This window comes from Urocitellus parryii, chromosome 10 (genome assembly GCF_045843805.1).
Source record: "Urocitellus parryii isolate mUroPar1 chromosome 10, mUroPar1.hap1, whole genome shotgun sequence".
Classification (NCBI taxonomy): domain Eukaryota; kingdom Metazoa; phylum Chordata; class Mammalia; order Rodentia; family Sciuridae; genus Urocitellus; species Urocitellus parryii.
In genome coordinates, this window is record NC_135540.1 from 17,937,817 (window position 1) to 17,962,430 (window position 24,614).

General features: G+C 35.7%; 1 protein-coding gene across 2 annotated transcripts in view; it reads right to left on the bottom strand.

Moving 5' to 3' along the window:
* Inpp4b (inositol polyphosphate-4-phosphatase type II B) overlaps nucleotides 1-24,614 on the bottom strand; it is a 756,225-nt gene that overhangs the window by 173,541 nt on the left and 558,070 nt on the right. For both annotated transcript variants that reach the window (XM_026386173.2, XM_026386174.2), the window contains one exon: nucleotides 19,455-19,602. In XM_026386173.2, coding sequence (XP_026241958.1) covers nucleotides 19,455-19,602 — 148 coding nt within the window. The remainder of the gene's footprint in view (nucleotides 1-19,454; nucleotides 19,603-24,614) is intronic.

Below are 24,614 nucleotides of genomic sequence, written 5' to 3' on the forward strand. Positions count from 1 at the left end.
AAATGTATCACTCCCTTCTAACAATACATTGTTCCTATACCATACCATGGGTTCAAGTTTAATACCAGTTCACAGTGGACAGCTCTAGCGACAGCCACTTTGTGTCTCATCAGCAGGAGTTCAGTTTCTGCTGGAGCCCTGTATCACATTAAGAGCTATTTTTTTTAAAATGAAAAGTAACTCTCTGATGTAAGCAGCACTGGAACATGCCTGAATCCTAGGGTCTATCCTGAAACATTCCCATTTGTATTTCCCAAAGACTCCACAAGGCAGCATTGGGTTTTTACCACAGATACTTTCAGCCCCATTAGATCTCCCTGGATGACTTAGCCCAGGGCTTGCAATACAGTCTGTATCTTCTGCAAGGTCTCTCTGGCATGGGCCCTACTTACACAGTCTGCTTTTGCATCATAGTTTTATACACACCCACACACAGGATGATTAATAGATGAATAAGCACAAAAAGTCTTAATGTCATGTGGTTCATAAATATAGTTCAGAGCACAATTACTTATATGCATAGATTTAAAAAGTCAAATTTTAAGTTATATTATTGATTTCCCCCACTATTTTTCATTCCACCAACATATGCTAGAAGTGGGGCAACTATGCCAGTTTATACCTGTTATTCCACTGTATTATGAGTACCTTCTTTCATCCTCAAAATATCACATTAGATTATCCAAGTTATAGGATATCAGAATTAATAAAACCTGTCTGTTAAAATATAAACAGAAGGTTACATTGGGAAGGAGGCTCAGAGAATAGTTTGAAACCTGTTGTATCACATATAGAGAAGCCAAGGGAAAACTGCTTGGTAGCCTTAGAGTCACAAGAGTCCACATGGAAACTGTGGTTCCCATGGCCATTCTTTCCTTACTTCATATAATTCCCTACTGTAAAAACAAAGAAACACTCACAAACACAATACAATAAAAACAAATTACAGACTGCTTCATGAAAAAAAATGTTGAATGAGTGGGATTTAGGATGTGGGCTCTTGACCTCAGGAACTAGTACTTGTAAACTTTCGAGTACTTTTCAAAGATAAACCAGATGTTACATTTTAGACACGAAATGTTCCCTAAACAGTTCGTGAAGCAAGGCAGGAAGGTTCAGAGGTAGAATGATCGGCAGACCTAATTTGTCTCATGGATTAATAATTTGAATTCATTACTGAGTGGTAACTATACACAGATGGGGGATGGCCGGAAGACGGAGGTCACTGAGGGTATATTCTTGAGGGCTATGTTCTTTTCTCTGGACCCTCAATGGCTCTCTTTGCTTCCTGGATTCCATGAGCTAAGCAGCTTTCTCTAGCACCCTAACTTTTCCTCCACCAAGTTGTTCTTATCAAGTATTTTGGTCACAGTCATAAAAAGATGACTGAAAAATTTGAACAAAAGAGAAATCATACAATGGGATTTTTTACTTTTGAATAGTTGAGGAGGGCATGGAGGAGTGCAGGCCTGCCCATTTATATTACGTTCAAGTATTCGGTGGTGCCCATCCTTAAGGGGACCCTGTGGTCTCATCTCTCCGCTTTGTCTCATGGATATCAATGGTAATATGATATTAAAGTTAGACTTCAATTATTACATATATTCACCAAGCCTCTGGAGTATGTGGCAAAGGAGATGAATTGTGTAAAGATATGTTTGATGTAGAGAGAAATATTTTTAAAAATACTCCTTCCCATCTATAAACATTCTCATTTTATTCACAGTAACAACAGCTCCCACTTTCAAAAGCTCTCTCCTTCAATTTTGACTTTGCAAAACTACCAAATGATTCTCTGTGGAAAACCTACCACCCTGCTAAATACACACCATCTCATGCATCCATTCCTTTATTCTCACTAGAGATCTATCTAAAACACATCTTCTAGCCTGCCTCCAACTCCTCCTAATTCTCTAGGAATCCAACAGGTAGAAAAAAGAAGTTGAGAAGAAAATATTTAATATTAAAATATTAATAAGCTTAGGCCTCTCAGACAGTAAACAGTTTTTTTGTCACTTACTGCCATCTGTCCCATTTCCCTTTGCTACCTACAGAAGAAAAAGGGAAATGACACAAAACTAATCTCCAAAGAAGACAGATGATTTCTAAGGCCTACTCAAGAAATCTCCAGCTCCGTGGATCTTGGCATTCCAACTGCATTGTGTGACATTTTTGATTCTTGATGAAATATTCATATGGCTCTCTGGAAATAAGCTTAAGAAGTATCTTTTGTCTGTGTGGCTTCTTTTGTTTTTACCTTGCTTAAATATTTCAAAAACACATGCTTTTTCTTTTCAGTAAAATACAAGTTCCTCAAGGTCATCTCAGTCCTCTGAAAGGTCCATGAGATGGAACACCCTATTCATGCACAATGTTTCAAACATAAACCACTGAAAAACATGATGAGAAAATAAGATTAAAATTCTTTAAAAACTCCATTAAAAAAAAACAAAGAGAAATAATTGAACACAAAATTTATTGCAGAGGACTTGGAAGAAAATAACCAAACCTGCTTTAAATATTTTACCTATAAGGCGTAAAACATTGGCAAGAGTATTAAGTTGATAAATGGTTTTTAAACTTTGTTCCTTCTATTCTGGGGCTAGAGAGCCAGGGGATGGTCCAGTCAAGGCACAGTCGCAGGCCACAGGCCTCATTCTATACAACCATGTCTCCAACTATATCTCTTATATTTATATTGTAATTCTCTCTGTAAATGTGTTTGGGGAGAAAATAATGCTGAAATAAATATAGCAAGGTCTAAGACCAATAAGAGAAACAGGAAAATATAAGCTCCTATCTAAGGACTTTGTAGTTTTAAATCTAGCACCAGGGGATGGGGAAGATTCCAATATGGAACAAATGTGTTCTGAACCTGTCATAGGCAGAGACTTTCCTTAGTCATCTCTTGTCCTACCACAGTCCCCCATCCTTGAGATGTATTCAATATGGGCTTGTTAAGTGAACAGATGAAAAGTATACTTGCAGTTTGTTGTTCTTAGATTTTCCTAAAATGTGGGATGATAAAACCATAATATAGACTAACCTCAAAGTAGAGGGCTAAGCTCTGCCCCAACTGCAATTCAGAAGTAACACCTTGTTGAACTGTCTAACCTTTTATGTCTCAGAATGAAAGTTTTAGATCAGGCAAGTCTTCCTTAGATATAAAGACTTGAACTGTTATCTTCACATGACATTTATTACCGTGATGATTAATTTTATGTGTCAATGTAGCTGGGACACGAGGTACCCAAATATTTGGTGGAATATTCTAGCTGTGTCTTGTGATGGTGTTTTAAGAAGTGATTAGCATTTGAATTGGTGCCCCAGTAAAGCAGATTGCCCTCCCTAATGCAGGAGGACCTCAGCCAAGCACAAGAAGGCCTGAACTGAACAAAAAGGCTGATCTTCCCTCAACTCAGAGAATTCTCCTGCTTTACTGACTTTGAAATATAACTTTGGCTTTTTCCTGCCTTCAGTTTCATTGGAATCATTGGCTCCTCCAAAGTCTCAGGCCTCTGGACTCAGACTGGAGCCCCTTCATCGGCTTCCCTGACTCTACAGCTGGCCAACTCACCTTGTGGATCTTGGGACTTGTCAGCTTCTATAATTGCATAAACCAATTCCGTACAATCAACAGGGAGATACACACACACACTATTCTGTTTCTCTGGGGAACACACCCTGCAAGGAATCTATCACACAGGTTCCTCTCTTTATGTAAGAATCCAGGGGTGGGAGGTATAGGCTGGAGGGAAACTTTGGGGATTCAGACTCTTCCATGGGCTTTTTTGATCCACATACCCATTTCACAAATGGGTCCTCTGAACTTCGACAAAGGACAAATGACTGCAGAGATGTTCAACCTGTCAAAAGGCCACAGACAAGAACTCTCTAGTCCTGAAGTCACAACTCTGTATGTGAATATGTATTTTATTAGATGGGTGAATCTAAAATGATAAACCCATTTGGAGTACATAAAATAAAAAAAAATCTCTGAAATTAAGAAAAGTAATTATCATAACAAAGAATAGCCAAGAACAACAGTTAGTTCCTTTATCAGAAATTAGTATTGTCCAAATAAAATAGTCTGGTAAAAATTTATATATCAAAGAATACAGCCGAAAGACAGACATTAAAATGTTATTTCAGATTGTGATTATTTAAGTAAATAGAAATATTTTTTACCAAAATGAGCTTTATAATACCATTTTGTAGAATAAAAATATCTCTACGATTTAAAAAGAGCCTTTTGGTAATTATCACATCGTAAAACTACATGTGGGTGTGCACGGGTGGAGAGTTTAATAGCCAAGCTGCTTTCATTCATTAAGAAAAATTAGACCTTAAATCAAATCCCAAAGAAGTCATAAAAATTTATCTGATAGGTAAAAAAAAAATGAAATACTAAATAGTCAGTGAAGAATAGACCACATAAATGGCTGGTGGGTGGCTTCAATTTCATAAAGTGGTTGGGCGACACCGTAAAACTGAGCAAAGTTCAACTGGATGTCAAGTTTCACAGTATGTTCAGCACACTATTCAAAACGTCTGTACTTTAACCAATACGGGGATAAAAATTGCATCCATAAATTACAGGCTTATTTTTCAAAAAATTCATTTTTCTAAATGACAATGTAGTTAGTGCTTCGATCCATGAGCCACTATTTCAATGAAAAACGATGGAATATTTCTGAGCGGTCATTCGCTCTGATTTTCACTTGACATTAAAATAAGTGGGTATTGTACTGTTCACTCAATAAAGTTTCAATTTATATGCAAAGACTAAGAATTGGAACACAGTTATTACAGGATTTAGTTGTAATCGCAGAATCTGTATCTGATAAACAGTCAGATTCTATAATTTAATTTTAGGTAACTGCATTAGAAAAAAATAAATAAGTATGCCTTATTACAGCCATAGAATCTATTTGTTATTCCTGATAAAGGTGAACTGGTGTTTATTTCTAAATAACATCCTGTTTACCATTGGTAGTTTGTTTTAAAATTAAAAGACATGGACAACAAGTATGTTTTAATATTTCAAAGCTCAGCATTCCACTATGTTAAAAGCAGTGGTACACTGCCTTTTGTGAGGTTTGGCTCAAATCCACATATGTTAATTGCATGTCTTTCTGCTCCCAGGAGCCATGAGGATTACACACTGTACTTGAAATACCAGCAGGGCCAGAAAGGTAGCGTACTACCCTCTCACTGCTCCTGCCTACACTTTCAGAAACTGCAAACATCTCTGGATACCATCCCTGCAAACGCCCTGGTCCTAGGCTGAGGCTGTCACCCTGTAGAGGGAGATAGGTGGATGGAATTCAGGAGGCTTCACTGAATGTTTTACATCACCCTTGGCTGGTTGGTGGACACTGTGACCCTTCTGATATTAGTCTTTATCTCTTCCTTCTGATAATCAGAGTTAATTTTGCATCAAATATATCTCTCCATCAAACCTCAAAATACCCAGAATTCACTGTTTCAGAGATGCACCAAACAAAATTAAAAATTTGGCATTATCTATTCCTCTAGGATGGCCTTCATTCTCCTGTGAATTTGGATTCCTTGCTTTACTCCAAAAGCATCTCCCTCTCAATCAATCAATCAAGCAATCTCTCTCTATTCTCTCTCTCTCTCTAGCTTCTCCCTTTGAGTGTGGATCTGCATTCCTAAATAAATCTCCTTGATTCTTAAAAACAAAAAACACTAGAGTCACACCAGACACATTTCAAGTACTCTGGAGCCACAAGGTTTACATAAGGAACAGTGCAAAGAAGAACATTTCCATCACCTGGTGAGTCTGAAAGGACACAAATGAGAAGAAAGTGACAGATGATGAGGTGACTTGATGGATACTGGTCAGGGGCACTTGTACCCAGGTCTCAATGTAAATCCTATTCTCTGTAATTTTAATTCCTGGTGAGTATGGTTTCTCCCAAGGAAAACATCCTAGAACAGGACAAGATTGAACTCTCGCACCTGAGGGACTCATTTGAACATTAACTACCGTCCAGCTCCACAGAGAACTGGTTCAAATAGTTTCTTGGGAGTGTGCACTTGATAGACGTCTTGGCTATAGCCAGTGCTAGAAAGTCAACCAACACAGCAAAATATTATTTATTTTATTTTTATTTAACAAATATTTATGCAGTCTGTATTTTGTACCAGGTACTCTACTAAGAGCTCGACAAACGAGAATTCATTTGATACTCGTAACAACCCATTGAAGAAGATAAATTATTATTATCCTCATTTTACAAATGAGGAAATGAAGGCCAGAGATGTTAAGTAATTCACCATGGCCATCTACCTGCTGAGTACAAGAGCTGGCACGAGGCCCAGGCAGTTTGGCTTTGGGGCCTGTACTGTTTGCTAGAGCTCTCGGAACAAAATACCAAGTGGCTTAATCAATAGAAATATATTTTCACATAGTTCTGGAGCCTACAAATCCAGGATCAAGGTATCAGTGGTTTCTCCTGAGACCTCTATCCTTGGCTGAAGGTGACCCCCTCTTTGACCTTATAATGCTTTGCCTCTATGTACGTGCACCCTTGGTTTTTCTCTGTGTGTCTTATGTAGGTATCAGCCAGACTGAGCTATTAAACCAAAGGAAATTAAAATAAATTACAGACTCAGTTTTGTGTCTGAAACACTACATTATGTTGGGGTGAGAAATAACAGTGGCTTTTTAAAAAATATTTTTATTAGTTGTTGATAAAATTTTTAATTTACTTTATTTATTTTTTTAATGTGGTACTGAGCATCAAACCCAGTGCCTTGTTTATGCTAGGCAAGCACTCTACCATTGCGCTACAATCCCAGCCCAACTGTAGCTTTGATATATGTATTGTTTGCTGAGTACATGATTCTTTATATGAATATTAAGGCTTTCTTTCAAATTAACGTTATGTGTATCTTCACACTGGTTGTGTTGTATCCATAGTACATTTGAAATCTCACAACTACATGTATATATCACTTAGGCCCATTTTTACAGCTGAAGAAACTCAAAATTATAGCAATTAGATTGGTCAAACCTTGTCATGGAGCTGTTCAATGGGGTTGGTTGAGCCAAGTCTCAGACCAGGTACTGCAACACACACACACACACACACACACACACACAACACAAAACAAATTCCTATAATCTATAATGCTAGACCCTTCTGATTGCTTATTAAATTAATACATAGTCTTGCAAGACAAATGATGCTATAACCTAAATAGTTTAAAAATCAGAAAACTGATAGATTAATTTTCTACAAATTTTAAGTATGTTCCAAGCAGCACATACATATTTTGAGCTCAATCTATAATGACTCCAATTCTGTGTTCTTATGTTTACAACACACTTTTCTATACTCAAGTCATTTGAAATAAAGAATCTTGGCACAAGAGGAAAAAAAAAGTTTCTTTATGAGTTTTGCCCTGTTCTTTCCTGTGGGGATATCATAATACCCAAACAGTGATATAAAGCCGTATTTTTATCGCCAGCTTGAAGTTCCTAAGTGCTCTACAGGACCTCTCATTAAATGATACCAAGAATCCATAACGATGAACTTAATGGCATGCAGCATCTGCCCTCCATACTAGGACTTAGTAGGGCAAAAGCACTTTACAAGATAAACAATGGACCGTGTGGCATCCTAACTGTGCTTCAACATTATATAAAGAAAAATGAACAGAAGAAATAACACTCATCAGGCATAAGCCGACAGGAGAGTTCTGATGGGATGTTTTCTAAAGCATCTTTTGTGAATTCTTGGGCTACACTATTCTCAGAGAACAGGCAAGGGAGAGGAAGAGAGAGAGATAAAGAAACACCAAGAAAAACAGAGGAAGAGACAAGACACTATGGAAACTTCTATTAGACTCAACAGTTTGAGGTTTACTTGATATGTATGAGATCTAAATAGTGTGGCTGGCTCCCTATTGCTTTTCCCACTAAGCAGCATTTCTTTAAAATCATCAAAGATTTTCATTGTGTCTTTGTTTTAACCAAGTATGCAAATGTCAGCAGACATCCCAAAACATCCATGTTTCAGCTGTGCAAAAGAAAACACGGCATGTGACACAACAGGAGAATTAGGGAGACATAAGATCAGGCTTGCCTTGTAAAAAGAATGACTATGACTGGAAATATATCGACAAAAAGTAAATAAGTTGATTTCAAAAAGTGAACTAATGCTCAATGGACAAGCTGGGTCACTATGTAAAAAATAATAGTGAAGAGGTTTTAGAAATAAAATTTGCCTGAATATACCTGATTTTAATTTTAAAGTTAAAGACAGACTTTTAACACTTTAAAAAGACATTTTGAAGTGGTGTCATTTTGAAATAAAATGAACCATTTTTTAAGTGATAGTTGAAATACGCTTTAAGATAATGTGTTCAACCTGGCACTGGGGCACACGCCTGTAATCCCAGCAGCTCTGGAAGCTGAGGCAGGAAAATCTCAAATTCAAAGCCAGCATCAGGAATTTAGCAAGGCCCTAAGCAACTTAGGGAGACCTTGTCTCTAAATAAAATATAAAAAGGAGGACTTGGAGATATGACTCAGTTATTCACCCCTCAGTTCAAACCCCAGTATCAAAAAAAAAAAAGAAAAGAAAAAAGATAATGTGCAATGTCAGAGAATTATCTTCCATCTCCCAAAATAGCTTTGTTGCTTACAAAACCAACTCTAGTATAGGAAATAAAATTTAAGTAAACATGCGGAACATGTCTCTCTAACATACACACTGTGTGGCATCTATGATTTCAAAGCTGGGTTTCTAGGAGACCTTAGTGGCCATCTTTTTTAAAAAAATAAAAGTACATTATATATTCAAGAAGTAGACTTAGGATACAGATGCATATGTAAATGTATATGTTCATAGTTATAGAATATAGATTTAAAATATAGGATATTTGAAATATTTAGTAATGAACAAAATACATGTGGTTGTCATTGATACAAAATATTTTATCATCATGAGTCTAGTATTATGTATAGCATTTGCCAATTGAGATATCTAAAACAAAACATTCCTAAAGAGGCTCACAAAATCTTATATTTAAAATTTGTATGTCTCAAATTCTCCTACAGTTTTCCATAATGAAAGTTTCATTCATATTTATAAATATGTTGTTCATAAGATTTTTTTTCTGCATGATACATATAAATATACTCATCTGTTTTACATGAAATTTAAGAAAGCCTTCAGGTTCATTGTTTGTGAAATAATCTTATCCTTTTAAACTCCCAATACCATAAGCTTGAAAATTTGTCCTCTTCCCCTTACTTGAATCAATGATGAAATATGTGTAAAGAGGTGAAAGAGAACAAAAGAAAAAAAAAACGTTTAATTCTATTAGCTTCCTATTTATTCTCCGTGAATATTCTTATGTATTTAATTAATTTTTTTTGTACAATGAAAGGTTTTTAAATACATGTATTGCCTAGAAATGTAGGTGTTTTGTTAAAGCCACTACTCCATAGCCACGGGAGTCTCTCCTAAATTATACATGTGCACACCATGTTTGAATACATTTGTATCTAGCATGAAGCTTGAGCTATACAGGTACCTTCATTCTGTATAATAACCAGCATACTTCAGCATAGGCTGAGCATAGCCAAATTTTGAAATCATACCAAATTTGGAGAAAATATTCAACATAAACAAAATATAAAAAACAACATAAAAACAAACCATAAAATTTTTATCAGTGGTAGTTTGGGGAGATCTATGTAACTTGTCTGCACCCAACCCAAGCTTAAAGGAACATAAAGCTCGACGCACTATAAACACAAGCAAACCTACTTATATTATTATCACACACACATAATACATATGAAATTTATATGCAATTTTCAACACATTAGTCTCCTTTTCCTCCCATTAAATTACCCCATGATAAACTAGTTCCTATTTCTGCCAGGTTTTAGTTATAACCAATAGAAGAAGGAGTTTGCTTTTCAATACCAAATCCTGTATGTATCATGAATATGGAATGGTTTATTGAAGTTCTCAAAAAGAAAGTATTTAACTGAGAACTTTATAAGCAGAAGTTTGTTCCCTTCTCCCCTTTCCAGCACATAATCCCAATATTGTTCTTAAAAGGTTAAATATCAAAGCTATCTCCCCAAAACTCCCACGGTATGTCTGCATTTTTTAAATACTTTAAATCACGTTTTGTGAGCCTGCAAGTGAATCATGGATTTTAAGAAAATAGTAAGGTTGTAGGGTAGGCAGAAAAGCCATTAGTCGACTGCCACACTATTGTAAGAAAGAAATGGGGGTATTCTGAGTATTCTTTTTGGAAGAAACTGTGGAATGGGAATGATTAGAAACTGAATCTGGAAGCTGAATGTGGGAAAATGTAGTGAGACAGGACAAAAGGGCACACATTCTATACTTCTGCATTGAGCCTACACGTGGGCAGGGTGGTGTCATGTAAGGAGATAGGAACTAATTGAGGAAGAAGGGTTTTGAAAGGAGACAGATGAGTTCAGCTTTAGGCATGTGGAGTAACCACAAGTTGTAAATAGACATAGACAGCAGGTGGTGGAGTAGAGGTATCTGGAGCTTGGAAGATAAGTGGGAGTTAAAGGATTTGGAAACAATGGCATAGAGCCCACAGTGGACTCCATGGGAGTAAATGTGACAAATCACGAGCAGCATGTGGTGAGAGAGGCAGTGCAGAACTAAGCAGGAGAGGAGCCCATGGAGGAGCCACAGCAGGCATGTCAGGTGACATTTGGCTCTTGCTGCCACAGGTGATGGCAGCCTTTCCCAGAAGCAGGTGGATGCTACAGAGAGGCCAGAAATGTAAGGCTAATGTCTGTTGATTTTGTTGTGATGACAAAGCTATCTTTAAGAAAGATTTTTATCATCTAAATCTTTTAACCTTTGATAGATCAAGTAGCCAAAAAAAAAAAAAGAAAAAAAGATGGAAAAAACAGTAAGAGATTGAGAATATAATAATAATTTCAAGTTTGAAGAAATTATTACAAGTTTATACATTTCAGATATAAAACATAATTTATTTTAAAATATTTATAAAATAACTGAGAAAAACTTTATAAGGAAAACCAAGTATGAAAACTACTAATTACTCAGAATGTTTAAATAAAGCATGGGGGGACAAAATGCTAATATCTTTAAAATGAAATACAATTTACAAAATAACAACTGGTCCAGAATGAAATAAAACTAGAATTAAAAACTTTCAAAAATACTAAAAATGGCAACACACATGGCAGGGTTTATGCACCTAAGATTCATCACAAATTCATAGTTTTTGATCATTTTATCATTTAAACAAATAGCATGTGATCCATATAAGAAGTTTATTTTGTTAAAAAAAAGTTGATGAAAACATCAGTATTTGATTGAGAAAACAAGAGTAGCATTAATAAGTCCATAAGAATTATTTCAAATTACCAATAAAAATCAAACATATTAATTCTTTAAAGAAATATAAAAACACTATGAAAAAAAAAACTATAAAAGTGTTTTTGAATGTAGAAGAGACGGCGTGACAGGACCATACTCCTTAATGTAAAAAACAAATACTCCAAAGATGTACATTTTTAGAGTAAATTTGTTTTAACTAATACTTTTTAATATTTTTAATTACTTTGGTGATGAGGGTGAAGACACATGGTAATTGGGAAAATACCATAAGGAAGTAAAAAAGAAATGAATATTTATTAAATTTCTAGAAACGTAGTCAACTTAGTGCCTCATTTTATATTAAATAAATTCCTGATAATAAAATTCCAAAATGTAAAATAAACAAACATGTGAAACATTTATTGATATTGAACTGACCGGAGACTAAAAACAAGTTTTCTATGAACAATGGGAAAAAAACCCACAAAATGTACATACAACTTCATATATAAGGTAAAACATAAAATTAGAAATAGTATTTTTAAAATATGTTATAAAACATATACTAGTCATATAAATATTTCTTGCAAATCAAAAGGAAAAGATGAACATCTTAGTTCCACACAGTCCTGTTATGTGTATGTGTGCCAGTATCTATAATACACATATAGACAAATGTTCAACTACACAAGTAATTAAAAAAGTTTGAAAACTAGTAAGAGTTGAAGGTGTGCATATGTAGCTACAGAAGTGAAAACAGACGCAAACTTCTGAAGGCAACTAGGAAATATGAAACCAAAGCCACAAAACACACACATCTTGTTTTAGCAATTTTACTTCTAGTGTTTAAGCCTAAAGGATAATAAAGATATATATGATTTTCTCATTAAAATTATTCATATTATATAATATATAAAAAACATAAGCAACAATTTTATGTACTTTATTAAGCTGTTCCATGACAGAGCATCTGTAACTATGTGAAACATATTTTAGAAAAGCACTTAGAAAGGTATAAAAATATTAATAACATACTGGGAAAAATGAGGTTATAAAATGATATGTGATAGAATATAATTTTCAATAAAGCACATAGGCAAGGATACAGGACTTCATGACCCATAGCCTTGACAATGATTCAACGTGGTAGCTAAACCATGCTGTGGAAATGATGGTGGAAAGCTCCTAGATGCATATTGACTGTGTCTGGTGTCTAGAAATCTAAAGGCTTCCACACATCCACAATGGTAGAATTGCTGCAAATGTCAGTGTTTTGATGCAAGTATAAGACCAGGACCAAAAAGCAAGGAAGGGTAACTATTTGAATATCAGATGCCCAGGGACCCCAATGGGATGCCAAGAAACCACCTGAAAGGAAGATGGAACCCATGCATCTCAGTGATTACCAATCATCCCATAATAGAAACCAGTAGCATCCAAAGGATATCACAAGGAATCAAGAATTCCTTTGTTCTGTATGCTATGTATATACTGTAAGCCCACCTAATTTACTTATATATTGTCTTAAGGTAGGGAAGGGGACAAGTGAAGTTCTAAAGGACTATCAATATTCCTAAAGAGAGTCACCCAAATTTTTAAAATCAGGCCTGAATGGAGCTAAGTTTTTAATAGACTTTGATATTTAGAATGAATGTAAGTTTTTAAACTATAGGAAGTGGCGCTATATTAATTGGCAAGTCTAAGTATTCTATGTTATTTTCGAGGGTTAGTGTATTAATGTTATATAGCTTTGAAATAAATTGCCATTCTAAATTCACCACCTAGGAACAATCAATGTGATTATGCTAGTATATTTCCTTCTAGGTTTTTGATGTATTAATCAAAATTAAGATGAAATATTTTAACTGATTAGTAGCCTACATTTTCATTTCAGATGATATAGAATCATGGATGGATTTATAATACAATTCAGATATGCAAGAAAATTAAGCTTGATGCCAGTGTGTGATCGTCATGGAAGTACAAATCCATTTACTACAATGAAGCTTACAAAGCTGAGAGAGGATGTAAAATTAAAGACTCTATTTCTCCTTCTTGACAGGGAATTTAGAATGATTTTCCTTTTTTCTATATTTTCTGTATTTTTACTATATTTTAAAAAATATCTTTATTTACTTTTCTGTGGTGCTGAGGATTGAACACAGTGCCTCACATGTGCAAGGCAAGCGCTCTCCCACTGAGCCCCAGCCCCAGCCCTTTACTGTATTTTTATAATGGGAATGTATGATATTCAAAGTAAAAATTCAATGTGTATTCTATATATTTGTAAACCATGGCTCCCAAAGCAAGAAATCAGAAAATTACTAGGCACAATACGAGCCTTTCTTCACAGCAGTAAACATAACTTGAGTGATGTCTAAGTTCCCTGATGGCAATTTTTTTTGGACCTAAACCATGATATACAATTCAAAGCATGGTGTTTTGAAAGCACTTCACTGCTGATTCAAAAGCTGTTATGTGTGTGAACATGAACTCAGAAGGTGCTAAGCTGAGGCTAATCAGAGGGAGTTTCCAAAGGATTTAAACTCTGCCATAGCCCTAAGAATCGGTCTACAAACAATTTCAAATTTAATAAAAGTAGTTCATGTGGAGTCCAAATGTCACATTAACTGTGAGACCAAGAGCAAGGGTGTTTTTGGGTGGCACCTGCAGGCAAGAACAGACACTGTGCCTGACTGATGTGAAAAGAGTTGCTGCACAGTTCTGTCCCCTCCAGAACATTTACACTCAGTGTCAAACTTGTCTGCAAAGGGCACCATTCTCCTCATCAACCCCGTATGTGAGCACTAAGTCAACAAGCCCACAACACACACACGTGACCCCTGCAAACTGACCCACAACAACACACTCTGTTGAATACACACCAACCTCCATGTGTGAAAGTTAATACTATGCTTTTATGTGATGAGTGAGATTTCATTCTTACTAAGTTAAAAAAAAATATGAAACTACTAATATGCCTTGTCTTTAAGTCACTGTTTTGACTACATAGACCTAAAATTCCCTTCCCTCTTTTCCTTAATGTCTATTTTCTTTCCCAATTAAATCCATAATCAAACTTAAGGAAATATCTGTGAATTTCTGAAACTACATCAATGCATTGCAGTCATTTTAATATTCCATTTTTAAAGCCTTGGTAAATAAAATAAGGGCACTAATGTAAGAAAATATTCAAATAAATACTTAAACACTTCTATAGAGAGATGGTAACACAACAACTCAGTACTGTTGACTTTTTGGCTATCAGCTAATTACATGAAAGGTCAAAACTGGGATAAAAAAGGAGATTTTAGAGTCATATCATCATGAAAGCATGTCTAGGATTTTCGTAATCCAGACTTTATAGATGTTAAGGACTGCCTTTGTTAGCAAATTCTTCATCATGGGAATTAAGAGGCAAGTCCTGCTTTTCTAAGCAAAGTGTTGTTGAAAAATAGCATTCAAAAGCTGCCTACACTTGTTTGGGTTAAAATAGCAGATATCCATATGCCTTGCAGTTAGAAAAATATTTAATTCTGGTGCTTAAGGAAAGACTGCTGATGTAGGTAGGGCATGACTGAGTTCATTCTGTATTCACTGAGTTTTCTCTTTTTTGAAAGTATACCTTTATTTGTAACTCTCAATCTATTATTATTTATCTATCAATCGATCGATCGATCTATCTCTACAGGTATTATACAAAATATGAAAAGGGCCAGGTATGGTGGTGCACACCTGTAATCCCAGACGCTCAGAAGACTGAGGCAGGAGAAGCTCAAACCAGCCTCAGAAACTTAGTGAGACCCTAAGAAACTTAGTGAGATCCTGTCTCAAAATAAAAAATAAAAATACAGGCTGAGGATGTGGCCCCATGGTTAAGCACCCCTCAGTTCAATCTCTGGTACCAAAAAAAAAAAAAAAGACTTAGTGACAGCTTATGTCTGCTACTAGTTAACTTAGTATGCTTTAGTACCCTTCACCCAAAATGTAATGATTTACTCAATAGTTATAAGAAAACAGTTATATAGAAAATGATATGCATCCCTAACAAAAGAAATAACCTAAATAAAGTTACCCAGGCAATGATCTCTTTTGTTTTTTTCCTGAAGAAAAATGTCAAAGCTTTTTTTATTAATAATTCTCCAAGGGATGATTTCCAAGCGCTTTAATGAAGTGTTTTGTATTGTTTACAAGTACTGAAAGAAAACAGCACTATGGCATCTCAGTCAGAGTCCATCTACTTGTGGGGCTGGGAGGGAAGACAAGCAGGGCCAGATTCTTTCTAGAATCTGAGTAAATGTAATGGAACAGCAGCTGAGAAAAGTATTTCAGAGAAGAGTTTTTTCCAGGCTGGGGATTCCACCTCACAAAGAAAAATATGATCATGAGTACTTTAGGAGGACTTCCTATTCTTACATTAGCAATTCATTTTCTTATATTTTGCTATTTATTAATTTTGTATCACAATTTATGTACTAATCTAGAATACTCCATAAACTGAATTTTTCATTTAGCTTATTAGACGACACATGTCCTCATGTAGGTTTTGTAAGAAAGCTTGTGGATGACATTTTCTGAGCTCTTGCATATTTAAGTATGTCATTTCCATGGCCTTCATTCATAAAAAATTCATAACCTGACCCTAAATAATGATGTGGGGTCACAGCCTTTCCCCTCCCAGAAATCATTAGACATTATTCCATTGGCTTCTGCCATTTGGTTCTGCAGAGGAGTACAAGGTTAGTCCGATCTGGGCAGTAAGGGAAAAAAGGCACCCCTGTGGACACAGATACCCAGCCATTGCTTTCCTTTTGCACACACTACTCTCTCCTAAGAATATTTAAAATCATTTAGCAGTTTCCCGCTTCTGCACTGCACATCAAACATCATCCTTTTGAGCTTTTTTCACCTTTGTTTAACATTTAGGGAGAGTTTATCATATTTGTCTTCCACATTACTGAGATGATTTCTTAACGTCAAATCTTCTCTGCTGGCTCTGTGGATTTAATTTGGCTGCTGCACTTTAAAATTTCATTACTTGCTCTATTATCACTTTCTTCTTGTCCTTTTCCCTTTCAATGGTTCTTTTCCTGTGGGTTTCTGATTCTGTTTCATAATAATCATATCTTCCCGACATTCTACTCAGATGGCTAGTCAACTTTTGTACTTTTTTTTATTTCCCTTTGAGTCTCGAGGGTGGTTTCTTTTTTCTCCTCTTCCCTTTGTAACGTTCTTAAAGGTTCAGTATTGAATTTTTTAACACTTTCTAGTAATAGAAGAGGTATCAAATAAAGCAAAAGTGATATAGAACAGGCTGGTCATCACTGTCTCTAGGCAGTATTAAGAATCTAACAGGTTTTTGTGTCATTTGGTTTCCTGAAATTGAAATCTGACTTTCTCTGAACAATCCCAGTTACTAGTTTTATCTCTGGCCGTGGAACCTTGTATTTAGAGGCAATGATCCTTGTTCTCCACCAAAACCGCCCACCAGATTTCTCCGTGTGTCAGTGAATATTTTGCTATGAATGCATATGAAAAGAAGAGAGAGAGAGAGAGAGAAAATAACAAGAGAACAGAGTAGGTGAAAAACACTTGCATGTTAAAAGAAAAAAAAATGAACAACAGAAATAACAAAGGGCTCTCCATATTCTCTGCTCATTATTGCTCCTGAGGATTTTCTAATAGCGAGTGGACTGAGAGACACTGATGGGAGTGGAATAGAAGCAGGGGTTGGAGATATCATAATGGTTAACTCAGAGGTAGGAAATGTGCCCCAGAAGGCCAGCTGCTCATTCTCTGAGATGTTTCCAAACGAATGATCAAAGAGACATAGGGATATAGTGTAGGTTTTTCTCTGTATCTTCTCTTTTACTAGCTTGTTATAGTTTTAAATTAAATAGCATCAACCAAGATTTTTCAACCCTATAATATCAGCTTAAAATTGATTGTTATATAAAATTTCCTATGTATCATGTCCATAGATTTCAGTATTTTTTGAAGTGCCATAATTTTCCTTTTTCTGTGTCTTTGTGAGTGTTTTAGTGGAAATTTGGGACTGGCTAAACTAGGTGCGGCTACTCAGGTCCCATATATAGGGTAAGGTATAGTCACAACTTAAATGTACCTCATCTCACAAATCCTTTTCCTTGTCTCTCAGCTGATCAAAGGTGCTAGGTCCTGCCTGGCACCCGAGATTCATGCTTGTCTTCTGAGGGTCCTTTCTCATCCTCTAATCCTGTGAGAACTTGCTGCCTCCAACCTTTTAGTGAAAAATGGTGGTCCCTGAAGGGCTTTAGCATGGGTGGTTCTAATGGTCTGAGCACAACCATGTTGAGGAGGATGACTCTCTTAGGACCTCAAAGACCCAATCTCTGTGTTGCTCTTTACTGTGTAAGCCCCCTTCTCGCTCCTGGGATCTGTCCTTGCTCTCTGCCTATTCATGCCACTGCTCCAGGCAAGGGTGACACTGAAGGCCCATTTCAGAACACTTTGGCTCACATTAAAACTTGCTCTTGCAGCTGGCTCTTCTGTAGCCCATCAGTTCCTGGTCGGGCTGTAGCCTCTCTGGACCTGAGTCTGATTGGTCTGATGCCTGCTGCCTGATTTCTGAGGCCTGATTTTCCTCACTCTGCTGTCTCCCTCTTTCCTTTTCATTCTTTATTGCCTAGATCCAGAGGTCCTTCTAATCCAGTTTCCTGCCTGATTTCTCCTAAAATTCAGTTTCTGCTCTCTTTTTTGCCTTTGGTATATAGTATTTATGCGGTTATAGGAACCCTAACCAAATTTGTCAGTACCTGGCAGATTTGACTTGCCCTGTCTCTGGTTCTCTTGATGGCATGGGTCTGCAGAAGGCATATGATACCGTTAAATCCTATATTTCAGCAATTACAGATACTAACCATTAAAACAAATGAAAATTATCTCAGATTTAGGGCCTTAAAGGAATTCAGTGTAATGTAACACAGTATTAAACATTTTAAAAGTCAGGACAGGTTTGTTTAAAAGGCAAAGAAACAAATTATTTAATTAGTCATGATTCAGAGACAGTCTAATCAACCAATAAGCTCTTAAATTCTTCTGTCATTTTTACTATAGCTACTGATTTAACTCTGTGGTACAATAATGCCCACTTGCATAGCAAATTTTATCCATTATCTTAAATGGTTTTTCAGACCAACAAATATCTTAAAGCCTTGCTACAAATGAATGGTCCAAGGAGGTGGTCTACTCTGCTTTGATTCAAGTTGGAATTTAAGAAATAGTTGTCGTAAGTAGATGAGTTAAAGATGTAAGAATTATTTTAAAGGTCAAAGCTCAAGTTATTGATTAGATACCAAGCATTCCACAAGACGTAGAGCTTATTCAAGCCACAAAAGAAAATCACATTTGTAATTTTAAATTTTCTATTTGATATATTTAAAAAGTAAAAAATTGAAAGTCAGTTAAGATTAAATGTAATAAATTTAACTTAACCCCAATATAACAGCAATGTTAACATTTCATTATTAAATTACTTGTGTGTGTGTGTGTGTGTGTGTGTGTGTGTGTAGTGAGTGAACTAAGAATTTGAGGTTTCATGTGTATTATAAACCTACAGAACATCCCACTGGGAAGCATATTTTAAATGATCAATAGCCAATAGGGCCAAGATATTTTAATATTTACCATAGCAGATAGTGAAGGTCTAAATATGCATGTTATCATCACACTTTATGAAAAAAATGTTCTAGTAAAAGAGTAGGTAAAAATTAGTGATAAGTAAATGAGTTACTACATATGTTAATTTAGGTCAATTAGCTATAAAAACCTGTTAGATTCTGAATACTGCCTAGGGACAATGATGACCAGCCTCTTCTATATCACTTTTCCTTTAATCAATACCTTTTCTATAAGGTAAGGGCCAAACTATATCATTATATTGTATGCATGTATGTCACAATATTTATATTTCAAGACAAGTTGGAGATGATAAACATACATAATTTATAAATTTGTTAATTCAAAAAAATTTAAAAATCGATGTGAAGAAATTAGTAATGTAAGAGGCAATGATAAATTGTTTTCTCTTACCTACACAGATCTTCTTTTATGTGGAGGGAAATCAGTTCCTTGGGAATATGAAAAGAAAGTATGCTCTCTGACATCTGCTCCCGGATCCGCATCCACTTATTGTCAGATGTGGGAAATCTATATAATTTACACACTGGATTCTTGAACACTGGGAAGAAAAAAGAAAAAGGAAATTGATAAATTACAAACAAATGCATATCAGATGAGGCAAAATTAATGTTAATCAGGGTAACATTCTATTTATTGGCTCAAAAATTTATCAGAATTCATTAGTGTATTTGAATTTCTAAGGATTTTATTTTTATAAAACTTTTTTTTTTAAAGAGAGAGTGAGAGAGGAGAGAGAGTGAGAGAGAGAGAGAGTATTTTTAATATTTATTTTTTAGTTCTCGGCGCACACAACATCTTTGTTGGTATGTGGTGCTGAGGATCGAACCTGGGCCGCACGCATGCCAGGCAAGCGCTCTACTGCTTGAGCCACATCCCCAGCCCCTTTTATAAATCTTTTTAATGAAGCTTCTAAAACATAGTCTTTGTTAGCTAACAAATATTTAAATAAACATTCAACAGAGTTAACAATTAGAACAATGCAACTTAAAAGGACAATGAGATTTCATCTAACTTAGGTTAGAATGGCAGCCATTAAGAATACAAACAAATCCAGAGAGGATATGGGGAACAAGGAACGTCTCTACACTGTTGATTGGATGGTAAACTAATACAACCACTATAGAAATCAGTATGGAGGTACCTAAGGAGACTAGGGATGAAACCGCCATCTGACCTAGCTATACCACTTCTCGTTACTTATCATAAAGAATCATGTCATCATACTATAGTGACACATGCATACCCATGTTTATAGTAGTACAATTCACAACAGCCAAACTGTGGAACCAGCCTAAGTGTTCATCAACAGATAAATGGGTAAGGAATATGATATACATAACAATGGAGTTGTTATGGGGTTTGCATATTAGATACCCCCCCAAAAGCTCATGTGTTAAGACAATGCAAGGAAGTTTAGAGGTAAAATAATCAGGTTTTGAGTCTTAACCTAATCAGTATATTAATCCTCCGTATTAACTGGGTGGTAACTGTAGGCAGACAGAGTGTGGCTGGAAGAGGTGGGTCATTGGCGCATGCCTTTAGGATATGTATTTTGTCCTTGGTGAGAGGAGCTGTCTCTTTGCTTCCTGATTTCGTGTCTGGAGCCCATTTCCTCCTCCACACCCTTCAGCCATGATGCTCTGCCTTGTCTTGGCCCCAGAGCCATGGAGTCAGCTGTCTGTGACGGCTAAAACCATGAGCATCAAATAAATTTTTCTTCCTATAAAATTGTTCTTGTCAGATCTTTTGGTTATAGCAGCAAAAAATGGTGACTAACATGGGAGTTGGATTCAGCCATCAAGAACAGTGAAATTATGTCATTTTTCAGGAAAATGGATGGAAATTGAGAACAGTATGTGAAGGGGAATAAGCCAAACTGAGAAAGTCAAGGGTCATATCTTTTTTCACATCCATGGAAGTTACAGGGTAGTGAGGTATCTCATGAAAATTGAAGAGAGATCGGTACAGGAAAGGGACCAAAAGGAGGGAGGAAGGGACAAAAAAAAGAAACTAGAGAATGATACCAGCCAAATTATGTTATTAGATTGTATGCATGTACAAATATATAACAACGAGTTCCATTATATACAAGTATAAAGCCCTAATAAAAATATGAAAAAAATCATATATATCTATCTCCAACTCCAATTCATAAATATGGCAAGTGTAGTTCTCTGATTTATTACCTATTGACTGCTTTCTCTTCTAATTTTTTATAAAGCATTTGTGCCTGTAAATATAGACGAAAATATAAGTACATACACGTGACACACATTTTTTTTTTTTTTTTTTTTGCACTGCTTGGGATCAGAACCAGAGCCTCGTGCATACTAAATAAGTTCTTTGCCACTTTAAAATACACTTCAACAAATATATTTCTGAATTTCTTCTGACTACTCTTGGTCATCTTTACTTAACAGGTGAAAACTGATAGGTTATTTCCCAAGTTTTAAAAAGCCCTACTAATAAAAAATCTTGTATGTCAGAAAGGTTCATTTCTTTGGTGGATGGTCTATTAAAAGCCAAGTCTACACCACATTTTCCTGAAATCACAGATTGTCAGAAGCTAGTTAGGAGAGAATGAGGAAACTATCTAGGGCAAGTGTACAATGACTAGAGGTGAAGAACAGGTCATACTACTAAAGATTTAAAAGGATTCAGGAAGAGTGGGGGCTCAGTGGGTAGGATAAGACACAGTACATTTCATGAAACCAGAATTCACACACACCTCCAAGCCTTATCTTTCAGGGCAGAATGTTTTTCCTATTGCTTTTGGACAATGAATATCTTTGTTACATACATACACTAAAGTTTAGTGGGCAATAAAACCTCAGATCAATCACTAATCAAGCATCTATTATTAGTTGGCTACAGTTTATCAAAAAAAAAGTTGACTAAAAATATAATTGATATTGAAGTGGATGTTAGACTTTCAAAAATATCAAGCATGGTGGCCCAGGACTCCTCAATATTTAGGCATAAACACCTTTCAAAATTTTAGGGCTCTGTAAGACAACCATATCTCATTCACTACTTCAATAAACATACAATATCTTTCTGAGCATTGAAATGAGAATCTGTTTATCCATTCTGCTGCAGCCATCCATTCTCAAAGGGATACTCTGAGCATTATCATTATCACAATTGGCATCAATTACAGCAGAGACCTTGATGTCAAGCATCCCATTCTTCAACCCACAGATTCAAATCTCTGGTAAATTTTACATATCCCTGTCAAGAAGGAGGCAGCAGCTTCTACCTTTCAACCAGACCAAGAGAGGCCAGAAAACAGTAGAATATTTCCAGTGTGCTGAGAGAAAATATTTTAAAATCTAGAGCTGTGTGCCCAAAGAGATTATCCTTTGAATATATTCATGACCATTTAAGATTTGTCAATTAGATTCTATCAGAAATACATACAGAGCCTTCATTATATTTATTTCCTTTCATCTAAAATAGAAGAACTTGCTGTCAGTCAATAAAAGAAACTACATGATTTCATTCATTTTTAAAGTGACAATGTTTCAGAGATGTAAGAATTTTACCACCGCTTCTGTTAACATATCTCTAGAGTTGAAATATGTATTGAATGCAATATAGTGTCAGTCAGGTTAAATCATATGGATGAGATCTCATGAATTCTAATATATATCACATGGTTAGGAATATTAATGCTTCCTTTTATGGAAAAACAAAAACTTCAATCCCTGAAATATCCAAATTATTGCATAACACATAAATATCCAATCAATATAGTTGCTGTGTCTTAATCTCTCTTTTTTTAATTACACAGAATCTTTATATCAACCAAAACACAGTCAAGTAGAATCATGGGACGTTTCTTGCCCTTTATAGGTAAATAATTATTTTTTTTAAATTCATATTTTAAATTATGTGAGAAAGCAGAAAAATATTTTCTCTGTTAACCCCAAGACATGTCCCTTAACTTTTGAAATTTTTTTTGGCTTTCCATTTTAATGTTTTTTTTTTTTCTGTGTTCTAAAAAGAAACCTCTACTATGTCACTTAAGCAGAAATAAAGAGCAGTTTGATTAATGAGTTGGGGGACGCTCCTTTGGACACCAGGCACACATCATCCAAAGACAACACGTGAATACTGTTATTTTTGTAGGAAATACTTGGGGCAAATGATCAAAAAGTCAGGCAGCTTAATCATGCCCCCTCCCTCAAAAATATTCTGCACAACTTCATTTCATGGATTCTGATTTTTAAGACTCATGTCTTCAAACGTTGGCACTAAATTGTATACATTAACCAGTATCTAAAGGCAGATATGGTTGGGATCTACTTTGCAACTCATATCCACCAGCATTCCTTCTTGAGCACCTGCTATGTCTGAGGCAAGGAGACCTAGAGTTTATCAGAAAATACTATATAATGGACATGATAATAAAAATGAGGAAGTATGATCTGACCTTAAACCTTGATGCAAGTTCATTGCACTAGTCACAAAAAGACCTGCTAAAATGTCTCAACTCAAAATTCTTGCTTTCATGGTGGGGTGAGTCATCATCACATTAAAAAAAAATGGCATGGTTCTCATGCATCCAATATTAAACAATGGTTCATAAATGATAAATGCTTTGGCCAACTTTTTAAAATGCTTCTACCTTATATCAGAAATACGATTTCAGCAATTTTGCATACATGCTCCAGCTGTTCATGGGAGTAAATGACTTTGTGAATGGCTTTCAGCTCTGATTCTCCATTGTGTCAAGTATTTTTTCATGTAGGAGTAGCTTTCTTGACCATACACTAGGCCAATAACAATTTCAATGTAGCAAGACAGCCCTGCGTGTATTCTCCATCTCCAATTTTTACAGTGCTTTTTGCCAGAACAATTGTTGAAAACATTATGTGCCAGATTCTACCAAGAGAAAGGTAGTTTTGGTATTTTGTACCATACCATGGTCTTATGCTGACTTAATGAGGGTTAAAGTTCCAAACTGGGCCAGATTTTAACTGTACCCCTTTAGGGGGAATTTTAATCTGTTCCCCTTTAGGTTCACCTCTTGAGATGAACACAAGACAGTTTACTCCAAAATTGCAACCCTCGACTCAAATGTCTATATTATTTCTCCCAGAAATAACATTTAGCAAGGTAGCATGCCACCTGCCTTTCCACGGGATTCAGCAATTGTGAAAGCCAAGCTGTAGCAGTTATGAATAATTCAAAATAAAGATGCCAAGGAAATGTTCAACAAAACCAACAGAGATAACACATAAAAAAGACTGCTTCTCAAGCAACCTCGGGCAGGAAAAATAAACCAGAGCTATCACAGGATGGTTTCTCTTTTCTGTTAACAAAGGACTGCTAGGGATATCAGTGGGTTGATTGGACAAGGAATTTTGGAAATATGATTCAGGGTCCAAGGGATCATCAAAAAGCTGGAACCCTTATTTCATTGGGTTATCTTTTATACACTTCTCTGGGGAAAGCTCGTCTGTGGTTATCTTCAAGCACTTCGTGCCTCCAGGATAAGGCAGAAGTTATATATTTAAATAGAATCTGACTTTATAGGCTCAGGGA